The 19,832-nt window shown below is 34.6% G+C and overlaps 1 protein-coding gene across 4 annotated transcripts in view; it reads right to left on the reverse strand.

The window, feature by feature from the left end:
• Positions 1-3,445: 3,445 nt before the first annotated feature.
• Positions 3,446-19,832, reverse strand: part of ZDHHC21 (zDHHC palmitoyltransferase 21) — a 66,027-nt gene continuing 49,640 nt past the window's right edge. For all 4 annotated transcript variants that reach the window (XM_028107295.2, XM_028107291.2, XM_028107292.2 and 1 more), the window contains 2 exons: positions 11,600-11,643; positions 3,446-11,051 (listed from right to left, as the gene is read on the reverse strand). In XM_028107295.2, the coding sequence (XP_027963096.1) occupies positions 10,919-11,051; positions 11,600-11,643 (177 nt within the window). In that variant the 3' untranslated portion in view covers positions 3,446-10,918. The remainder of the gene's footprint in view (positions 11,052-11,599; positions 11,644-19,832) is intronic.

Here is a 19,832-nt window from a genome sequence, read left to right on the forward strand (position 1 = left end):
ACACAAATCTGTTGCACTTCTATGCACCAATAATGAAGCAGCAGAAAGAGAAATTAAGAAAACAACCCCAATTACAACTGCACCAAAAATAATAAGATGCCTAGGAACAAATCTAAGCAAAGAGATGAAAGACCTGCACTCTGAAAACTATAAAATTCAGATGAAAGAAACTGAAGATGACACAAAGAATCGGAAAGACATTCCATGCTCATGGACTGGCAGAACAAATAATGTTAAAATATCTATACTACCCAGGGGCGCCTGGGTAGCTCAGTCGTTGTGTCTGCCTTCGGCTCAGGTCTTGTGGGATCAAGCCCCTCATCGGGCTCCCTGCTCGGCGGGAAGCCTGCTTCTCCCTCTCCCACTCCCCCTGCTTGTGTTCCCTCTCTCCCTGCGTCTCTCTCTGTCAAATAAATAAATAGAATCTTAAAAAAAAAAGTCTATACTACCCAATCTACACATTCAGTACAATCCCTATCAAAATACCAACCGCATTTTTCACAGAAATAGACCAAACAATACTAAAATTTGTATGGAACCACAAAAGACCCTGAATAGCCAAAGCAATCTTGAAAACGAAAGGCAAAGCTGGAGGCATCACAATTCCAGACTTCAAGTTATATTACAAAGCTTCAGTAATCAAAACAGTATGGTACTGGTACAGAAAGAGACACATAGATCAATAGAAGAGAACAGAAAACTCAGAAATAAGACAATCTTCGACAAAGCAGGAAAGAATATCCTATGGGAAAAAGACAGTCTCTTCAACAAATGGTGCTGGGAAAAGTGGACAGCCACATGCAGAATGAAACTGGACCACTTTCTTACACCAAACACAAAAATAAATTCAAAATGGATTGAAGACCTAAACATGAGCCCTGAAACCATAAAGATCCTAGAAGAGAACACAGGCAGTAATTTCTCTGACATCGGCCACAGCAACATTTTTCTAGATATGTCTCCTAAGCAAGGGAAACATAAGCAAAAAATGAGCTATTAGGACTTCATCAAAATAAAAGTTTTCTGCACAGTAAACAATCAACAAAACTAAAAGGCAATCTTTGGAATGGGAGAAAATGTTTGCAAATGACATATCTAATAAAGGATTAGTATCCAAAATATATAAAGAACCTATAAAACTCAACACCCAAGAAACAAATAATCCACTTAAGAAATGGGCATTGGACATAAACAGACAAACTGATGGTTACCAGATGGGAGGTAAGCGGGGGCTGGGTGAAATAGCTGATGGGGATTAAGGAGTGCACTTGTGATGAGCACTGGGTGATGTACAGAATTATTGAATCACTATATTGCACACCTGAAACTAATAGAACACTGTATATTAACTAACTGGAATTAAAAACTTCAAAAAAAGTTTTGTTTTCTTTCTGGTTCCACATTGCAAGTAAACTTTTAAGAAACCATCAATTGTTGAGTTTTTGTGTAGTATCAAAGAAGAATATGCAGCCACTTGAAAAAACTATTAAAATATTCATCTTTTTCACAACTATACTACTTGCATGAGACCAGACTTCTCTAGATACTTCAACCAAATAACAATGCAACAGATTAAATGCAGAAACAGTATGCGATTTCAAATGTTTTTTAAAAGATTTTATTTATTTATTTGTCAGAGAAAGAGCACAAGCCAGGGGAGCGGCAGAGGGAGAGGGAGAAGCAGAGTCCCCGCTGAGCAGGGAGCCTGATGCAGGACTCGATCCCAGGACCCTGGGATCATGACCTGAACCGAAGGCAGATGCTTAACTGATTGAGCCAGCCAGGCATGCCTCAAATTTCTTTTATGAAGGCAGATATTAAAGTTTTCCAAAAAAATATGTAAACTCAAGTCTCTAAAAATACATTACTTATATTAACATGCAATGAGTATACTATTGCTATCCCAATGAATAAGCATTTAAAATACTTCTGTTTTAATTTTTAATAACAGTCAATAGTGATTAAGACAAGCTACATAAACAAAAACTCTTTGAGGCCTGCAATAATTTTTATGAGTGTTAAAGGAGTCCTAGGACCAAAAAGATAGAGAATCGTTACAGTTTATCATCACCAAGGAAGCACAATTTTTATAAATGTGGCTTAGAATTAGAGCAAAGGAAACTGAAAAAGAAAGATTAAAGTTTTAGAATCCTTGAGTTTGTCAGAGTGTAACAGAATTTGTTTTCATTTGCCAACGCAGCAATTTTAGTTTTATCTGCAATTCTACCAAGTCATTTAAGTGTAAACCCAGAATATTTATCAGCATAACTTTTCTGATAATAAAAACTTAAGAATTTTAAAAATAAAGTTAAGCCTGTATCTTTCCATCTCAGGGCAGTTCATATTCCTTCAGTTTCTAAGACAAACTGCTTTGTCTTTTCAGATGGTATTTTTGACCAATTTATATTCATGAATATACACTTCTCCTTTGTGACTTCTTGCATGTGCCAATAGAGCAGTTAGTTGAGACTCAGGAAATTTGTCAACAAAAAGCTATCTATAAACTCTTAGATTATAACTCCATGGGAACAAAGGCTTTAAGTAATCCAATATCCCTAGCTCTAAAATGCCTACATGCATAAACTTTCTGCATGTTATGTCAATTATTCCTCAAAGAAAAAAATATTTCTATAAGATGGTGTCTGGCACAATAAATGGTAAATAAGTTGGGTGACTGAATCTAGCCATCTGGGTCATCTCTAAGACAAAAATGTCTGACTGTGAATACTGTGTTTGTCAGTTTCAGTCCTGGTATGTATACCTAGTTCTCCTTGATGTGTAATGAATTTTGAGACTATGGTAGAACAATATCCTAAAAGGGCTACTAATTAGGAATACCTGTCCCAATTGCATTAAACTAAAAGAAATGGCCTATCACACACTCTTGGTGCTAGAACCTAGAATTTGGGTTGTTTTTAATAAATAAAGAGGTGGGGGAGAAAAACAGTCCTAGGTTTTTAAAAAATATTTATTTAAAAATAAGATTTCTAAAAATACAGTACATAATACATTTCAAGAGAAGTAAAAATTCCACAATTTAAATTAAAAACAATCTGCAAAGAAAAACAAATATTACATGAATAAAAATTAAATCACTAAAATGTATTTTTTAAAAAAATTGTTAAGGTAGATACATGGTTTTTCATTTTAAGAACCAGTGTAGACTTTTCATTTAAACAAGTATATCTCAGATACATGGCTCCTGCTTGTCATCTTCCTCCCTCTTTTCAATCTAGTCTCATATCTCTCAACCATTATTTTCCTTTTTACCCTTAGTACTAGAAATGTTAGTGAAGATTTTCTTTAAATGCTCTTGAGGGACCAGACAAGGTAAAATAGACAATGCAGCAGAACAGCCCTCCGCTTTAAACATATGCACTGAATGAAAACATACCTGACATATTTAAAAACAGGATCTTTATATGGCACTTGGAACACACCACTATTAAAAGTCTTTTATTGTAGGGATAGAACATTAGACACAATTAGAGGTTGACATGAGTCCCCAGATATTACAGATTTTGCCCATTCATCAATCTTGCCAGTCAGATTTTTTAAAAAGCCTACTCTGGGGACACACAGCCCATACAAGCATGGTCATCCGTGCTCAGGTCTCCCAAAGCCTACCCCACTGCCCCCTATTCCATCGTCCCCACCACGTTAGACTTGCAACTCACTTGTCTGAGTATCTCTGATTGTGGAGGAAATTCTCCCCATCATGTCATCTTAGTTGCTTCATTCTACCTATGCTGAAGTAGAACTTCTTTTTAATATTCATCTCTGGAGGACAACAGATAGTGGTGAACTACCCACTACCAATAACTTGAACAAGTAACTGCACTCAGCCACATTAATTTAAATAATACATAAACAAGCCAAAAGACTCAGAACCAACATTGCAGCAACAGAATCTAGGAAATATATTGTTGACAATTAGAGAGAGACATACTGTTGCTTCTTTCCATTTTGCTTACAAATTTCCCTTTTACCTCGAATGGCATGTACATACGTATTTCTATATATAATTCAAATGATCCTAAGTCATATTTCATTTAAGTTACAGACTTGATTCTTTTTTTCCATTCAGAAATCACTGCAAAACCATATAGCGTATCTACATTCAAGGAGACATCTTCAGTTGATTGAAAACAATGCAAAACATTCTCAAATGTGATTGTCTACTTTTCCAGTACATGAATGGTTATCTTCTTGCCAGAAATTTTAACCATTTCAGTTGCAGTTTTAAGGACACTAAGGTAGTGTCTTGAAAATTTGTGGAAAAAAATAAGGAACCAGACTAGTATACACAGCAGTAGGACATTGGGACAATCACAAGTATTTCTAAAGGGTATTTTCTCTCCCCCCCGGCCTTTTTTTTGGTAAAATGAACCACTAAGCAGAATTAGCTTTTAAAATAACCTTATTCTAACTTTTATGTTAAGTGAGTAACAACCTCCAGACTTCTTTTTTGTGTGTGTTTTGGTGAAGTTCAATTTTCTATTAGTAGTTTTGCTTTTAAATCAAGGTACATCTGCATTTCCTCTTGGGAAAGTGTGTGTATGTGTGTGTGTATACACATATATATTTTTAAAGGTGTTCTTTAATTTTATCTTTATTTGCAAAAGAGACAAATGGCAACATCATTGTTTAGTCCCACTAAGGGTTACATACCCCCCCATCCTCACACATAACACGGACGCGGGATTCTTCACTTATAATCAGAATGGACCCTTAACTTTTCATTTTAGCATTTTGTTTCAGCATTCATTAAAAGGGCTCAATAAGCTATATAGCTCATTTATAGAAATAAAAGGAGAGTTCTTATTAGTTTTCACTGACTCCTGCAGAAAGAAAAACAAAATTAAAAAATCCTGTGAAAAGTGTTCAATTATCTTTTGTAACCTCAATCTATTAAACTACCTTTTAAAGTAGCCAATCTATATTAAAATGCAGAACGAAAAACCATACTAATATGCCAAACTATAAAAAAAAAATTCCAAATGGGAGACATTTAAAACCAATTAAGTGGCGGCAGCAGTGTGCAAAAACAAAGATGTGTTCGTCAAAATTGTTCTTAGGAACACTGTTCACAAGGATGAGAGAAGTCTCAGTCAACCAAAAATTAAAAAAAAAAAAAGTTAACTCTTTGGTACAGGAATTAAAAATGTCACTCAATGCTAAAGTTAGTAGCACCAGGATGTTTTAGTTGTTGAGGTTGTAAACTGCTAACTTCAGGCACCAGTAGGTTAAAAGATCACCCGATGCACACTGGCAAGAGCACAGAGTTGCAACATGCAGACCATCGTGCCCTTTAGTTAACAGCCTATGCAGTTAAACCCTGTACTTAGTCAAACAGGCAAGCAAAACCACAAAAAGAAAAACACGTTTTGTTGTTGCTCTTTTGTCCACATCTTTGTTCATACATAAAGCTATCAATACCACAAAGATCCAAGTGGTGAATGACTGTGGTGAGCACCACATCACATGTGACAGGTATTTATGATACCAATAGGTTAGGTGACCTTCGGGGAATCAAGAACTCCAAAACAGACCACATTTTAAAGTGAAAGTCATCCTCTATACACAAATTGCTGATTTTTCCTCTGGTGACAAAATTTACTAGAATACTTAGTATCCTTTCTCTGCAACAGGAGGCTTGTAAAAAAGGACCCGGTCTTTTCAAACTTTCGGCAACCTATTCATTTCTCCTCTGCATTCAATAGCTGCACCTTTCACGTTATTCATAACACTTCAGGTGAGCCTATGCTATATAATTATGATATTTAAAATTTAAAATCACTTCTCAAAGGCATCTAGCCAATGATGAGAATCAGCAATATAAATAAAATGACTCTTAACTAAATGCTTACGTGCAGTAGCAACCCTTACAGTAAAATGGTATCAACAAGAGATAAGGCTCAAATGACTGCAGCCAGGGGGAGTTTCCTGATGTCACAGAGACTGTAGCCCATCAACCCTGTTGCTGAGATGCTGCTTATCCATGTCCTGTCTAGCCTCCTCTCCATCCTTGTAAATGCCCCTGCTCTCTCTATCCAATTTTGGCTACTCACTACTCATTTGTACCTGCCCTCTATGGTGAACAAGGGGAAAACGACACACAATATTAAAAATATATATAATGATAATGGAAAATGGTGGCAATATCAACAACTGAAGAACTGTAAATACCACTGTTATTTCTGTTTCAAATCAGCACTAGCAGGAAGTATTACAACATCTGAAGAACAGACAAAAATGAAGTAAATTTTGTTGTTAAAAATTGCACAACGATAATGAAAGGAGACATCAGAGAAAACACTTTCCTGAAATTAAGCCATCATCGTCCCAAAGGCAGCAGAAATGTCAAATACTGGTTGATGTATAAAATAACAACATGGGGTCAAACTACTTTAAGCAAGTGGCTCCTATTACTTCCTCACATTCTACTATAGGATATTCTAGAATTCAATTGAGAACGGCTAAATTCAGAGCATAATGAAATTTTTGATTTATAGATAAATTGAGGATGATTCTTAGAGTAAAAGGTAACAAATGTGGACATTAAATAATACTCATTCAACTGTTAATCATATGGTTAATAACACTAACAAGTAGACTATACTAAATGTATATGACTAACTACATTTGCCAATACTTATATTTTCAAAAGCAAGAGTAGGTTGGGTAAACAATCTAATACTTGTATCTATTAGTAAATTATTTAACACTTGTAAGTATAAGCTTTCCCAAATAAATTCTAGGTATATCTACATATATTAGAGGTGATGTCAAAAATTTATTTAATGAAGCAGCAATAGTTTAGTAAACTTGAGTTGGATAATCTATTGATAATACATCAAGTACAAGGGAAATAGTTAGAGACTAGAAAAAAGTCCAGGCAGAGACTAGCAGCTCTGTTAACATGAATGCCATTGTAAACCAGGGCTGGACACACTGATTTTATAGCAACATATGTGAGAACACTCAAACTGCCCTCTGGTCTAATACATAGAAAATTGTGTGGCCATAGTCTAAATTACTTCACATTTCCTGGTTGAAAGTGTTATTCTAACCTAAGTCTTTATGATTAGCACTCAAGAAATAATATATCCTTTTGGGTGAAACACACCTTCAAGTAATTACTTTTATGAAGTGACTTGAAAAAGCCTGATGATGAATATTTATAACTAGCCAGCATCCTTAGAGAAAAATACCTCTAAGCATTAACAAAAATTCACTGATGTTCAGTCTGACAGAACTTTTAGCTTAGTTGTTATACTGAACATTATCTATGTTTATGTGCTCTAATTCCATTACTATTAAAAGTAAACTATGCTTTCCTCTGTGAAAAGAGATTAATACATTAACTAAAATGTTAAATACAGCTATCTCTTATGTTAACCACAAATATTTTTAATACAACTCTTAAGCAAAATAGCATTTTTCTTATAATGGAACACCTTCACATATTTTAAAACTATATGTCTTAGTTACAAAGTACCAAAAGCTCTTTAACCGAATGCCTACTGTTTGAGGGATTCTGAACTCAGTCACTTTTTGCCTGCAATCTTGGGCCCATAAACATGTTTGTTTGCAGAAGAGAACAACAACAAATATAATTGTTCAAGAGGTGTAAGCTAGAGCATCTAGCTAAAAATCTTTCATTTCCAGAAGCCCAACTACAAACTTGGCTGATGTAAAGCATCCTTTAACATATATTTTGCTTAAAACAAAATGGAATGTTTGTAAGGAAATATTTCTTCCAACAAACAGATCACATCAGTAATCCCACTGCTCATAACTATTTTCTAATGCTCAACATCATTACTTATTTTCACGGCTATCCAAAATACATAACACAAAGACTACTAAAGTTACAGCTATAACTCTGAATAGGAGAGTTAAAAAAGAATGAAGAAAAGTACAGAAAGAATTATTAATCTCTTATTTTTTTCAACGCAGTAGAATCAGTCAAAAAAACAAAAGTCATTCCAAAACTGAGATTAAAAAAACTAAACGTATTTTTTTCTATATTCATTAAAACACATTAGGTACTTGCTTGCTGATGTAACTACAATAAGTTTCTGTGGTTTGTAATAAACTGGTCATTTTAGGTAATGGCTTTCCTAATTCTAAGGACTTAATCTGCCAAAGTAAAGGTTTAAAATAAAATTCATGAGGTGGTTTACATTTGTTTATCCTGATCTGATAGAAATTTCTAATGGAGAGTAAAAAAAAAAATAAGAATATACATGAATGAAGCAAACTAGTTATCACACTTATATGAACTAGACGTTGCCATGATAAACTGGAACACACTGATTTTCATAAACCCTTACATTTTTGTACATACACTCCCTCTAAGTTCTGGCATGTTCAGAATTAGGCTATACAATTAATTGTGGTGCAGTAAATCTCTAGAGCCAGTATAATTACCCCAATTAGCCAAAAGAGGGCGCAGCCGGAACACAACTAGACTTCATGCACTCCCTAGGAAATTGCCAGTTGGTTTCTTCAAGTCCTGGCACAAGAATTATAAACCCGGTTAGGTGTGCTAACTTGGGAATACTGAAAGTTACAGCGTAAGTATATGTAGAGATATGCTTTAATACAGATTCTTATATAAATAGATCGATATATAGCATTTCTGCCATTCAAACAGAATAAATATATGCCTCGCCGAGTGTATCAGTTCGTATGCCAGTAACTTAGAGGAATCAAGTAGCGGGATCAGGACCGAGGGTAAAGAGAAAGAACGGAAGAAAATGTGCCTAGAAGTGGTGTATCTAGGAAAAACAAAAACCACCTTTGGAGCGGGAAAGAGACCACCTCTGGCTCTCATTGCTGAGGCAGAGGCTGGCACTGAGGACCTCCCAGGTGTGTACCTTTAAGGTAGCTACTGCTACTATATGAAGTATAAGTATGTCCATAAAATTCTTTAGTGGGGGGTCTAGAGTTGGCTTTGCTTTCTCTCAAGGTTCTCATTTGACAGGAATGTATACAGCATAAGGCATCTGACTGATACCCATCTATGTATCTACACATTACTTCCCTATAACAGTTCTGTCACCAGACCGAATTTGGTCAATATGTTAGCTTGTACAAAACCCAACCCAATTGCCTGACATGAACATACTAATTTTGTGGTTCATTAAGCTCTATAAATATACTTACTTCTCGTATTAAATTTCCTATGCATCTTATCAGCACCAATAAATATTTTCATCTGCCACTTCTAAATTTTTAATAAAGCACTGCAGCAGTCAGAACATAAAAGACATGGTATTTATATCTCTGAGAACAGCTTATTCAATTATCTTAGAAGATATTTACAATTCCTGAAAGAACTAACTACAGTATAGTTAACTGGATGACAATGGAAATGTTCGGTTTCATGATTTCTCAGGTGTGACTCCTGACTCTCAAAACTAACTAAAAGGAAAATATTGATATGCTCCAAGAACAGCAGACCCCTTCAATCTTCTCTTCAAGGCAAAGACTGTGAGTACATACATTTTCTAAAAACATATATGGATTTTGCAGTATTCTAATGGAAAAAAATGTAAAAGCTGAATTTTTCAAAGCATGCTAAATGTCTTTTCACACAAATCTTCTATGCTTTCCAAGAGACCATCCCCATTGCAACTTAAATTTGTATAAGCTAATGATAAATATAGATAATTACGTTTTCTTGTTGTAAGGTCATTTCTTAACAATAGCTACTAACAAAAGGTCTCTCAATCCAAATTTACAGTTGGCCGATTAAAATTTCATTTCAATTTGGGTGATTATAGGTACACAAAGGTTACTTACTTTTACTAGCAACTTCCTATAAATAAAATTTCATTATTTAGTTGGCCAATATCTATTACATATAAACCTTCAATGTGTAATTTTGGACCGACCAGTAGGTAAATAAAAGTAAAAAGTATATATATCCACGTGTGTGTTGTAAAAGCACAATATTCCTCCTTATATAGTACATTGTACACTATGTAGTACACTAGCATTTTAAAAACATATGCATTCTAATATAACTGTACTGGAAAAGGTACCTGGGGAATTATTGCAAATTCTCTACCCTTTTGCTCATCAAAATCTTAGGGTAAAACAGAATACATGCCCGTGTGGTCAAAAATTCTGCCTTGGAGCAATTACTTTAACAACAACCAATAATTACATCAGTACAGGGAAAAGAAGTGGGAAAGTTAATATGGAAAAAAATTCACCTTCCCTTTAAAATAAGGTAGGTAGTTGGTGTTTTATTTTAGTGGTGTTTTTAATTCGTTTTTGGCAGAGAGAAAAACAGAAAACATTAGAGAGCTACTTCTAAGAAAACACTGCCCTTTTTCTGTTGTTGTTTTTGGTTTTTTGTTGTTGTTCAATTCCATACTGCATTAAGAAAATCCTGCAGCACATATAAAAGGCAGTACTGCTATTTAAATTATGATGTATTTGAAAAAAGAAAATTTACATATAATATAAGATGTATCAACTTTTGTAAACCCGAAGAATTAAATTCAAATTTGGTTAGTACTGCTTAAGAGTGAAAAAATCTAAATAAACGTCTGAAATTTCCCATAAATTAAAATCTGTAACATTGTCGGTACTAAAAAAAAAATATGTACAATTATTTTATTTCAATCACTGCCTTTGGGGTCTAATCACAAAAGCATTTAAAGAAATCCCTGGGGAAAGCTAATTTGAAAGTAAACATGCTTTAAAACTTAAATATAGATCTCGTATTAGTCCCACAACAGATCAAGATCACTATTAAAATAAAGCCTGGGGCACATTATGATGCCTAAGATTGGTGGGTGGATTTTAATTGACTTGAAGACTGTCATAGTTCTATTATCAGAAAACCTGTAACGCATTTCCAGCATGGAGGACCCATCTGTGCCCACCATCCATCTGTTTAGACGTGATTGGCAAAGTGGTAGGGAACTCGCAGTGGTTGCCTCTGCCTGAAAGGAATAAACCACAGGATCTTCCAACGAGTGCCAAAAACTTCTGAGAAGGTCTGCTGCCATGGCTTTCGGGGCCTCGATCTACAGAAGACAGCATTATTAGTGAAAGACAGCACTCCCACGGCGTACTTCAGTCAGCTAAAACAATACAGGTTGGCTGGGGATCCATTACTGGACTCTGATGAATTGTGTCCCAGCATCACAAATACAGCTTTTCTTTCATTATGGCATGCAGCTGAGTTTTAACTCCGGATAGCAGATATTGTATCTGTGTCGTCAATCAACCTAGGGCAACTTTTGAAGCAGAGGAGAATCTCGGGATTAACAGAATGTGTGTCAACAACACAGTAGCAAATCTCTTTTGATGTACTTTCGGGACAAATAATTTAACTTACTTTAGTTAGACAAGGAACAAGAAGGATCAGTACTTATTTTGTTTGAAAACTATCATGGCTTGAAGACCCCTACTGGAAGACTGGATTATGCTTGTCTAGCTCAGGCCTTAGACAGGGCCCCGAGTAAAAGCCATCATTATGTTATCTTTCCACTGCATGCACACATTTTTCAAATGTGGCCCACTCTTTCCAGTTTTAAATAAAAAGTACTACAGACTTCACGTTTATACTTACATTTCTTCACAACAGTTTGACATCTTTTCAATAGATGTTGTATCCTATCGAAAATTAAAGAAAAATTATACTCAGATGGAACAAAGTTATCAAGGCTTTATCCTATATCTACTTTATGAGGCTTTTCATCATATTCAGAGAATATTCTAAAGATTTAAGCAGTTTACATATGGGTACTAAGAATTTTAAATTACCACATACAATGCTGAAATCACCTTGACAAAAACAGAATGAACATTACACTGTGCCAAAAAAATTATTCAATTACAAAACCTCACAAAAATTGTAGGAGTCTCACTTTATTAAAATATAACCTTCTATTACACTTGCTTTCTTTGATAATTCTTTTAAAAGTTTACGATTTATTTTTAATTCAACTGTCAGTGAATATGCATTAAAAAATAAATATCAAAATGACGAATTAAAGGCACTAATGAACAGAAAACTGCCAAGAGGCAAAGAGGGCTACTGGTTCTGGATTTCTATAAACAAACACAAATCCAACAAGGCAATCTATGCATCTGCCATATTACAGCATCGATTACTCTGAAAAGTAAAATGAAACTATTTTTTTAACAGAAAAATCAGTAACTTCATAATAATACAATTTCTTATTATATGTTTTCTATAAAGCTCTAACACAAATATGTAAGCGAAACAATTCAACAAAGAGAAGACAGTTTTTAGACATGCTGGTTTCATTTACATTAAGAGAAAATCCATCGCTAGGCTGAGAAGCTGTGATGGTTAATAGCCAGAAAAATCAAAACACAAATCACACAATCTTATTTTAGACATATATTTACATTTTAAACACATTTCAAAGTACTACAAAAGAAAATATGTTCTTTTAAATATATGAAGGACGTGACAGAAGTTTTCCTCCTCTTATCCTCTACTTGAAGAGCTTGCTCACATATGACAGGCGGACTACACTGTTACTAAACAGAACTATGATTCATGCAGATATCTGAGATGGCAACTCCAATCCCAAGAACTTCGGTTGCAGACTCTCTTCCAATGGTAGTAATAAAAAAAACACTTTGACTTTAAAAATTTCTCCTTACAGCAGTTACATCAACAGCTCACACTATTAAGTTCTTAATGTATGAACAGCCCACATACGAGAAAATAAATCTATTTTGTTAGATGGCAAAGTCACCGACAGCAGTGTTTCATTTCCATATTTCCTGGGAATTTGTGACAAGATTGTAGATTAGCCACATATTCCATATTCATTAGTTTTCCTATCAGGCTTTGAAATTCATGGTGTCCAATGACAAGTCTATTTATAATTAACTTTTCTCAGTTCTGTTGCATTATTTCCTCAAAATAACGTTTTACTTTGTGACAACACAGTCTGCAAATACATGAGAACATTGGTTATGGGCTTAGAGGAAAGTGGAGCCTCAGTTCCACATCTGTACAGAAAGTGAATGAAGTAATCTGAACGGTTCTTAGCACTGATGGGCGACACATTGCCCCCAAACAATGAAGGCAGCTTGTGCAACCAGGCAAAGGAAAAGACAGGACAGAGGTCTGTAAGTGCTCTTAGGACATGCAAGTAAATGGCTTCAAATCACAGTTGTGGATAATACAAACTATGTCGGGGTAAGAAAGACAACTACAAAGTCAGACTAGTACACCTAGTATTATAGTAAATTTTTGCTATGCATAAATTTACAATTTGATTAAAACTTTGAGGTACTTATTTGTGGCAATAAAAGAATCAACTTCAAAGACTTTGGATTTAGACTTCATGTGGGAAAAGCTTTTACTTCCAAGTGCTTTTGACATCTTTCCAGAATCTGGTTCAAGAAATAAGGAGAATAGTACCTGTTAAGTCATTATAAACAGATGGTTATTCTATCAAAGAATGTGATGTTTACCATGACTTTATGAACAGGATTTGTAAGGCTAGCCAGGAAAGGCTTTTTTTGTCCCCTCTAGAAATAGCAAATGCTTATCTCTCTGAAACTCAGCTATCAAGAATACTGTTATAAGAAAAAAATACAATTTGTATTTGAATAGTCAAACATGGCACAAACACGTCCTTGGCACTTATAGAACGTGCTCAGAAACAACACAAGTCAACATGCTATCACATTAGTAAATACAACAGGAACTGCAAACCAGAGGAGGAGAGAGGGTTACTAATGGCAGAACACTGAAAAACCACAAGTTAGTGCCCAAAGTGGCAAATGAGGTTTAATATACGTTTTTTGCATATGTTGCAAAGCAAGGAAATGTGGACTATTTTAGAAAGAAACACACTAAAAATAATTAAAATAGGTTTTGGTGCAGATAATTTCATTCAGCATAAAAGACTCAATACCTTTAGTGACCATCAGGAAATGACCAATAAGATACTTGCCATCTTTAAGGAGTCTAAATACAATTTATAAATCCTTAGTTATACATAAAACTCAGCTATCCAGAAAAATTCGTCCTTCAAAGAATGATAAGAAACAAAGTGTTTATAGTATGTTGTCTATAATCAGGATAATTTACCTCCAGAAAAATATTTATGTCACGATGATGGGTCTAATGACCAAAATATCTAAGACTTCCATCCATCTGCCTAACTAAGAGATATATGAAAATCCCTTCCTATTTTATTTTTAGAGAGAGAGCGCGAGCACATGCAAGCCACTGGGCAGGGGCAGAGGAAGAGGGAGAGAGAATCTTAAGCAGGCTCCACACCCAGCACAGAGCCCAATGTGGGACTCGACCTCACAGCCCTGAGATCATGACCTGAGCCAAAATCAAGAGTTGGACGCTTAACCAACTGAGCCACCCACGCGCCCCTGCTTTCTTATTTTAAAAACTGAAAGTTTATCTTCTAAAAAAGAATAAACCGGAAACAGCAAGACCTACATGGGCCTTGCCTATTTTATCAACTGATACTTTATCTTCTCCTGCTGGCTGATCTTACCCTAAGAAATGATCTTTCAGGTTCAGTCTAAGAAGATAAGTTAAAATATCCTAACTAATAAGATTATATCTGGAATGGGGGGGGGGCGTGTTCCTAACAGAAAGGGAGAGGAAACTACTTATTGTCTGTTAGAAAAATTAGGAGGAGTGGGAACCAGAGAGCAAGAATTTATCACCAGACATTTCCTGGTTAACAGTCTTGAGAATCTAGCCCTCTTGGAATAGACAGCTTGATGATACAATCCATCCAACTGACTCATCCTGCTTTGAGTTCACCAAGCAACACTGCCATATATGTTGTCGTACAGGAGAAAGAATGTGCTGGGAAGTCCTTTTGGCACACCTGACTACTGCACATAAGAGAATAAACAGTCAATCTGGTTTATACGACTATCGCTTTGGAGTCTGAAATTAAGAGTCACTGCCTCTGGATCTAACTCTGGAAACGTTTTCAAAATGGAGTTTCTAGACCTGCCAAACTGAAAACCTGATGCAAGTTAAGAGCATTCCATCACAAAGACAGTCCAATCTAACCTCGATGACTGCCTATCACTCTTTATTCTTACTTTACTCTGTTGCACATACCTTATTCAGTGATTCTGTTGATTTAATCTGGAGTTAAAAAAAATGCTCAGGAACTTTTTTTCACAACTAGAGATTATATACCTGTTTTATCTATTACTAATGTCTATTAATTCTAAGACAGACTTTTGCTTGACTTCCTAGCACCTGTTATCAATGTAGGGACAGCAGCTTTGTTATTTTCCATAGCACCCAGCAGCATATGTTGTGTCAAGTGGGTACTCAATATATGTTCGCAGCACGAAACTCACTGAACACGGACATAACTAGCATGATTCCTTAATTTTTTTGTTGCAATCCAAAGAGAGAACATTTCCTGTTAATCACAGCTCTCTCTCCTCCTTTGAAGCCAGGACTCACTATACTCATTTGAAATAATTGGTTTTTTAAGCATCTATCTCCAACAGAGGACCAGCTATTTTCTTTTATTAGAGACCTGGAGTTCACATAAACATTTAATCAGTCATGGAACCAAAGTGAGAAAGCTGTAGAGCTTTTATGTATAGTCACTGAAAATCTCTTTCCAAAATAATTCCTGTACTTCTCTTCATCAAGCCACTTTCTGGCTATAGAAAACCATGGGAAAGTTACTAAAACTCTGTATCTCAGTTTTCCAAATAATAACTCCTTACTCATAGATTTTGGTAGCATTAAATGAGTTAATATATGTTAGAGCCCTTAATAACTCCTCAATAAATGGCAGTCCTACTTTTTACTGATATTGCCTGCTATGCTTTTTATTGATATTGCTTCCTACTATACTCTTTTTTTGAGGGCTTAGAGATACAGTATCTCAATTACATCAGAATATAACTTCTAAAAGGTGGATTTTATAATGAAAGATAAAATGACAAGGACAATGGGAGACTACACAGATAAATCCAATGTCCACAAGGGGCTCACAATTCAGTTGAAAAAAATAAGTACTATGCACATAAGCCAGGATTCATTTACTCATTTATGCATCTATCAAAAATTTACTACGGACCTATGATAACACAATCCTTAGCATCAAGGAGCTTACAGTCTAGTGAAAGCAGTCAAGTATACAAGATAACCCAACAGAAATACACAGAGAATGCCAGAGAGAATGGTTACATACAATAACACATTGTTTAAGTCAGCCTTAACCTAAACGTATGAAACAGCTGGAAACTATGTTCCCAATCAACACTCCAGGTCAACTACTCTTAAACATTTTTAATACAAAATTATACTTTCAATAAGATTTTTGGTTACAAGTATACTGGTAAGATGGGCTGATGTGCCTCTCTGGCTAAGATTCAGGGAGTAACTAATATACTGACAAAATGTGACAGAGAAGTATATGAATTGTTATGAGAAAGATCTACAAGTTAACTATAAATATAGGATTCAGTATTTTCTCCAATCCTACAGTAATGTTTTAAAGTCAGATAAAAAATTCATGTAGATTCAGAACATGAGAAAATAAAATGAATGTTTGGGTAAAAATGCAAGTAAAATGAAAACTCTTACATGTTTAGCTTCTTTACTAAAAAAAGCATCGATTTAATCATTCAAGCAATCAGTAATGCTTTGAGAAAATTAAAATGCAGTATTCCTATGGAAGAACTTCTAGCAATAGATTTAAATAGTTTGTAATTACTTGTAATTTTATCAAAAATACAAGGAGGTTATGACATTGAGCCAGAGAGATGACACAACATAAATAGATTTTTCACAAAGGAACAAGTTTATGCCAAAGAGCAATCCAATCCCACACATAATAAATTTGATGCTAGCAGCCATTTTTTAAAAGAATGCTTTTATATTACTATGCAACATAACTTATTAATTCTTTGGCAAAGGGGAACCTAGGTACTATAAGGTTCTCTACATATTCAAAGTTCAAAGAAATATTAATTAGCCAATATTTGTGTATATATTAAAAGCATATAAGAAATGGCACTTAAAATCTTAATGATTTTTCTAGGTTTTTAAAAGCCACTGAGAAGATATTTCATAAAATATTACAACTAGAATTATTCTATTAGAAATACGTTTTGTTTTTCTTAAACAAAAAATATAATTCAGGAAAGAAAAGAAAATGCCATACAGAGCACCCTTTATAAAAATGTTAAGTGAGCTGGGCTCAGCATAATTAGCAATGATTTCCATATTTGCAATGCTGATTTGGGAGTTGAGTAAACCAAACATAATTTGTACAGAGACTGTACTGAATGATGTTAATTCACCACATTGATTCAGTGGGATACTCGGCAAAATTTAATTATAAGGATTAATAATCTCAGGACTATATTTCTGGGTACATATTAAAAGGCAGGTAAGCCCACTAATTGTCTGATTAATGAGAATGCTATTTAATAGATAATCTCATTTAAACTAATTGAACATTTTGAACATAAGATACTTTTCATTGCATAAGATAACCAAGTTAAAATTAAGTCACCCCTGCATTTGTGATTCTTTCTGTATTTATTTAAGTAATCATGAGTCAGTATGTGGTGGGGAGGGATGTTTTCCTCCTTTTAATTTGAAAAGCTTTACTTCAAGCTATCTTTAGTAATTCGAGTAGAGTCCAACAATAGTACCTGCGAGACCAAATGCAAAAACTCAATTTTTTTTCTTTGCAAATTTAAAGCAGAAAACCACAGCTAAATACATTTTCCCCACTCTACCCTCAACCTCACCACAACTGAGAAAAGCACTATGCTCCAGAGACTCCATCAAAAGCTTAAGCTATTATATCAACTCCACGGTGCCCAGAAAACAAAAATGCCTGTATACAAAATCTAGATAAACTGTCAGAGCACTGTCACGGTACACAATAGCTCACTGTCAGAAGCTCACCAGAAGGCACTGTACCAGCTGTTACAGCGCTTCTTGATGAACTCTCCCCAAGCCCAGGGACTGAAAACATGACTAACACAGTCATCCAGCACCATTAGTATTGGTGCTCATCAGAATGGACATTATTCTTGGCTGTGTGTGAACTACTGCTCAATGAGAAATTCTGACAACATCAATTACATTAATAACATCACTATCCATTTCATTCGGAAACAAACAGAAAAAGGCTAAGCAGGCTAAGTAAGGAGTAATTAGAATAATCTGTTCCCTAAATAAAGAATACTTCAAAGCAGGTTGCTTTGGAAACATTTTAACTTCAATATTAATTTTAGTAAAAATGTACAAACATATATTTAAACATATGTCTAAAATTAAATCTAAAAGTAATCAAAGGTAATCCTTTAAAATTGGGTTTAAGATTAGTCTATTCCACAGAAACATCTGGTTGAGTTGAGATCTTTTAACCTTGGAAATGAGATTAGAAATCCCGTTTTTAAATTTAATTTCTAGTTATTTTATCTGGGTCACAGATAATCTGCTCTTGCTTAAATCTGAAATATCAGATAGTCGTCACTGTGATTATCCTGTTACCTTCTACTATCAATAAGAAGACAGGATCTTCCCTCTCAAGTGGAGAGAAATGATTTATTTATTCCAAGAATAATGGGAGAAAAATTACTGAAAATGGGTGTGCTGCTTCCTCAAAGCCTCAATCTAAACCTAAAAAAGACAGCATTTGTTTTGCCTGTTTGTTGTCTAATAGGTCTATATTCAAGTTATGTAATGACATAGTTTATATAATGAAATAATACCCCTACCAGTGTTTTCCCAAAATGCCTCCTGGTCTTTGGGTGCAGGAATAGGGGAAGGAGGAAGACTTCAGTGGAAGGATTAAATTTATTGTGTACTAGACAGTTCTGATGTCTGTAGAAATTATACATTTGCAAAACATTCAAAAAAGAATGCAGTGTTAAGAGAAATTTTCTTTCTTATGCTTTTTTTTTTCTTTCTTATGCTACCTAACAAATTCATCACTTCTTTCACATTGTGAGAGATGCATGGATTCAAATTATGACCGAAACATGCCCAGGTGTGAAATTTCCTGTGGACAGTCTGATTTTTTTCATAAAATGAAAACAGCAAGCATACTGTATTTAAAAAAAGTAAGCAAAATCTCTATATTTTTAACTTTAATTAAAATATATTTTATTTTATTTAAATACTAATAATTCATTGGATTTAAAATTAATACTGAGGTTTAACAACCTTAAATAATTAAGCCTTAAAGAGCCTTAAATCAATGTGAGGAGGAGTGCACTCTGGAAACCTTAAAAGAATTTTTTTTTTTATCCAAAAAGAGTGATGATAGAAGGTCACTATGAAAGCCCAGGTAAATGGAATTGAAATTTGCTGTAATTGTTCAAAGCACTTGGATTCAAGAGGAAGTAGAGTGAGCAAAGACTGGACTAACAAAGGTATACTTTCCCCTAACACTGCATTCGTTTTTGAATGTTTTGCAAATGTATAATTTCTACAGACATCAGAACTGTCTAGTACAGAGTATTCTGAGAGGACACTATATATATACAGAAAGGAATGAAAGTTTTAGAGAAAGCATTATAGAACAAACGTGGTTTCTACTTAGTTTTAGAAATAGCAAAACATCAGAACCAACCTCCCCATCTTAAGACAATGAAATGCTGTTCAGTATTATAGCAAAATAAAAAATCCTGCAATTTGAAAACTATTAACATGTTGGCAATATGGAATAGAGTCAGAACAGAATCTGGTATTACACATCTTTTAAAAACCAAGAAATTCAATAAATAATTTTAGGGTCAACTCAGAAGTGAACACTCAAATTTTAGAGCAGGGATTCTTAAAG

This window comes from Eumetopias jubatus, unplaced genomic scaffold, assembly GCF_037043125.1.
Source record: "Eumetopias jubatus isolate StellerSeaLion01/CBP00866 unplaced genomic scaffold, mEumJub1_p1.0 scaffold_15, whole genome shotgun sequence".
Lineage (NCBI taxonomy): Eukaryota > Metazoa > Chordata > Mammalia > Carnivora > Otariidae > Eumetopias > Eumetopias jubatus.